Source organism: Hibiscus syriacus, unplaced genomic scaffold, assembly GCF_006381635.1.
Source record: "Hibiscus syriacus cultivar Baekdansim isolate YM2019G1 unplaced genomic scaffold, ASM638163v2 tig00116937_pilon, whole genome shotgun sequence".
Lineage (NCBI taxonomy): Eukaryota > Viridiplantae > Streptophyta > Magnoliopsida > Malvales > Malvaceae > Hibiscus > Hibiscus syriacus.
Window position 1 is genome coordinate 1655915 of NW_024063475.1, and position 3891 is coordinate 1659805.

Consider the following 3891-nt stretch of genomic DNA (forward strand, 5'->3'; position numbering starts at 1 on the left):
TAACTAAACTTTAATAAGATAATTAAGCACAATTTGACAACTAACATAGACTAAATAATAGTATTGCCTTTAATATTGGCCCAAAGCTAATTCTGAGCACACATTAATGCTTCAATCGTCTCTGGAAGTAGTCGACTACGATAGGGACCAATTACTCTTCCACCTATATTGAATGCATATTCCGATGGGATAGTAGAGACATGAATGCTCAAAATATCATTTGCTATTTGTTGGAGAGTTGGATAACTATTTCCATTTGTTTTCCACCAGTTAATAATATCAAAATCATCAACAAGTGGTATGTTGGCAGTTTCTAAGTACTTGTCCAAATCAGATTATTTTGAAATTGCATCATTATTTTGCTCTACAAATTCAGCAAACTCGTTCAACATTGTTCCTTTGATTAATTATCCCTAATATTTGGTTAAATTATAAGTTATATCTATACAATATTAAGATTTATATATTAGTCTCTAAAATATATCTAAATTCATAATGGTCCAAAATTTAATGGGTATTTAGTGGGCAGGCAGATGCAGAGCGGGTAAGGTCTCAAACCCATCACCCGCCCACTACTCGCGACGGATGCCACTTTCTAAATCCACACCTGCCCACTACCCACTAAAGTTATACACATCCCCGCCCTAATTGAAACGAATACAATACGAAATCCACGAAATTGTACTTGTTTTCCACCCTAACCCTGACATCCAAGTTGTAGTGCATGACTATGCAACTAGTGAAAGTGACTGGAATACCCAATATTAGGGGTGTTCAAATTAACCTATAATTGTTATTTTGACCCGCTTAAATTCAATACAAAAATTGAAATCCTCTACTCGTATTTGACTTGAAATCTGACCCGATATTTTTGGTTTAAACAACATCAACCAGACCTATATATATATAATAATTTTTTATCACGTAAAATAAGTATTTAAATGAAAAAATAAAATAGAAAGAATATTATTATAATTATCTCTAAATATATAAAGGATAATTATAATATTTTACCAGGTCAGGTCGGGTTAAATTTTTCATCCAAACTCAAACTCAATTCGAACCCAAATTTTTAAAATAAAAAATCATAGGATTATATCAAAATTCATCATGTACCAATGAAATTATCATCCTAATAAGGAACGGTCACAACTTCCAATATTATAAAAAAATATTTTTATTATTTTGTTAAAGTAAAAAATGGGCCCCGAATTGGAGCTCATACGAGTTGGGCATACCATAATCCTACAACCTACTAGTTGATAATGACCGAAATTAAAAAAAAGAAAAGAAAAATGATATGATTATGGTTCAATTAGTTCTAAGAACCTTTGTATTTCTTCTTGTGTAACTCTAATTTCTGTCCTCAGAGGAATATTCCGTGGCAAAACATTACCAATAATATTATAATATTATATATTATGTTACGAGCGTGAATGTCAAATATAAGTAGATATTCGATACGAATACGAATATATATATATATATATATATATATATATATATATATATATATATATATATATATATATATATATATATATATAATGTGTTACACATTAGAATTTGTAAGAGGAAAAAATAACCAAAGCGATATCAACAACATGCACAAGAGACGAGATTTAACGTAGTTCGATTTGTATACCTCCATGGATAAGATGAACAATAATTTATTATAGATGTAGAGAACATGAGAGTACAAATACATGATATCACATATATTCAAAACCCGTATAGACACTAAAACCCGATGTATCCCAAAAACTTTTTCAATTCTACAAAACTATCTCTGCAACATAAACTTCAAAAGTTGCAGAGATCCAAAAAAGATTACATCTCTCCAAAATAATTATCTTACACATTAGATTAATACATTATCTCTCCAAAAAAAAATTATATTTCTTTAAAATAATTATAAAAAACCATACTTAATCACTAATTATAATTTGGATCAAAATATAACAAAAACGATATTTAGAAGTAATATATTAACTTATCATATAATATATATATATATATATATATATATATATATATATATATATATATATATATATATATATAGCGGCCGGCTTGTGACTGCCAGATAATTGAATCCAGACAATACATAGTAGATGAAAACTAGAAAATCTTGTAACCAAGAACATGTTGCTAGTGGCCAACTGGCAATGGCCGGCATAAGTTCTATAAACAATGAAAATTGAGCAAATTAAGGAGCATTAAAGATGGAAGAACTGCAGGAAGAGCATATCTATCATTTCAGCCATCAGCATCCGATACTACACACTACAGGTTCAATTCCGGATGGCGACATCATCTGTTCCGGTTGCAAGCTCAGTATATTACCGGCTAATGGCTATTACACCTGCAAAACCTGTCCTTTCTACCTTCACCAAGTGTGCTACAATATGCCGAGGAAAACTCGTCATCCGAGCCATCCCAACCACCTTTTAACCCTTCACGTCGTGCCATCGGATAGCGATCGAACATTTGAGTGTCGGGCTTGTGGACATCCTGTCAACGGCTTCTACTACAACTGTGCAGAATGTTGCATTTGCTACCATGTCTTATGCTCAGCATTGCCACTTTCAGTGTCAATAACTTGTCACCTTCATACTCTCAAACTAGAATTTTCACCTCCTTTTGATTTGCAATGTGACATTTGCCAAAAACTGGCTATCTATAACGGTTGGCTTTATAGGTGTCAAATTTGTGAGTTTGATGCACATCTTGCTTGTGCCATTCTGAACCAAATAACCCAATCATTTCGGCATCCGCCCGCACTGTTGGCGGACTCTTCAACGACGAAGATAAAGCATTCATCGGCATCGTTAATGGAGACTAAACAAAGAGAAAATTTCATTAATGAAGGAACAGAATTGATGCAATTGGTATCCCTGGGTGTCACTAGGAACAACAATGACAACACAGTAGTTGGATGGCATCAGAGACTGCATGGTCCTAAGAAGAAACTTACAACAGGAAATGGCCAGGATGTACACACTGGATCGACTTCTCCGGTCCGAAAAGTGCAAGAGACTGACCAATCGAGTCTTCTTTCCTCGGACACGAGCATGGAGCCGACGCCGAGTTACCAGTTCAGCGATGGATGTTTTTCCATAGACTTGGCAGGATCATATTCAAGTTTTGATCATACAATTCAGGCAAGGAAGGAGTCTAAGGTTTCCGATTCCGATGCGACCGCTCCTGGGAAAGGTAAAGAAACAACAATCGAGAGGAAAAACATGCTTGATAGGATCACAAGCAACTTAGAACCACCGAAACAAGAAACCATTTATGGTAAGAAGGAAAGTTTTGATAGTAGGATGAGTGAGGCTTTCTTAAGCCGAAACAGAACTCATTCGGAGGAGCAAGGGAATCGAAAGAAACTGTCAAATGAATCCAGGAGCATGCCTGGAGTTGGAAATCAGAGCAATAAATCTGAAAATGTAAGTGCAAGTAACCATATTTCATGCATTAGTTCCGAATTTCCTTAGCATCTAACACGCACACATCTTGTGTTCAATTAAATATCGAACTCGAACTCGAGAGAATAACATACTCTTTTATCACTAATGTATGGGTTGAATTAAATATCGTTTTTGAAACAACTCCTTAATTTGCAGGAAAAGTCAGGCTGGAACATCTTCCATTGTTGCTTTCCACAAAAATATGAGAGAAGTATTACAGTTTTCGGCGATGGGAGGAGTTGAAAGGCTGGGAAAATGGCAAAATTGATTGTCCATGTCTCCAGGGTTAAACGTGATCGTTTCATCTCCCTTCAATCTAATTCGGATACCCCAACTATCACTTTTGTTTCATTTTGATCATCTAACTATTTTTCAAAATTATACATAAAGTTACGTTTTGATTTCATTTTGGTCGCTCACT

The 3891-nt window shown here is 34.4% G+C and overlaps 1 protein-coding gene across 1 annotated transcript; it reads left to right on the forward strand.

Moving 5' to 3' along the window:
- The first annotated feature begins 2225 nt into the window (after window positions 1-2225).
- On the forward strand, window positions 2226-3497 carry LOC120188012. Its single transcript, XM_039191574.1, has one exon. It carries the CDS (start codon window positions 2226-2228, stop codon window positions 3495-3497), a length of 1272 nt encoding a protein of 423 aa, XP_039047505.1.
- Window positions 3498-3891: the final 394 nt, after the last annotated feature.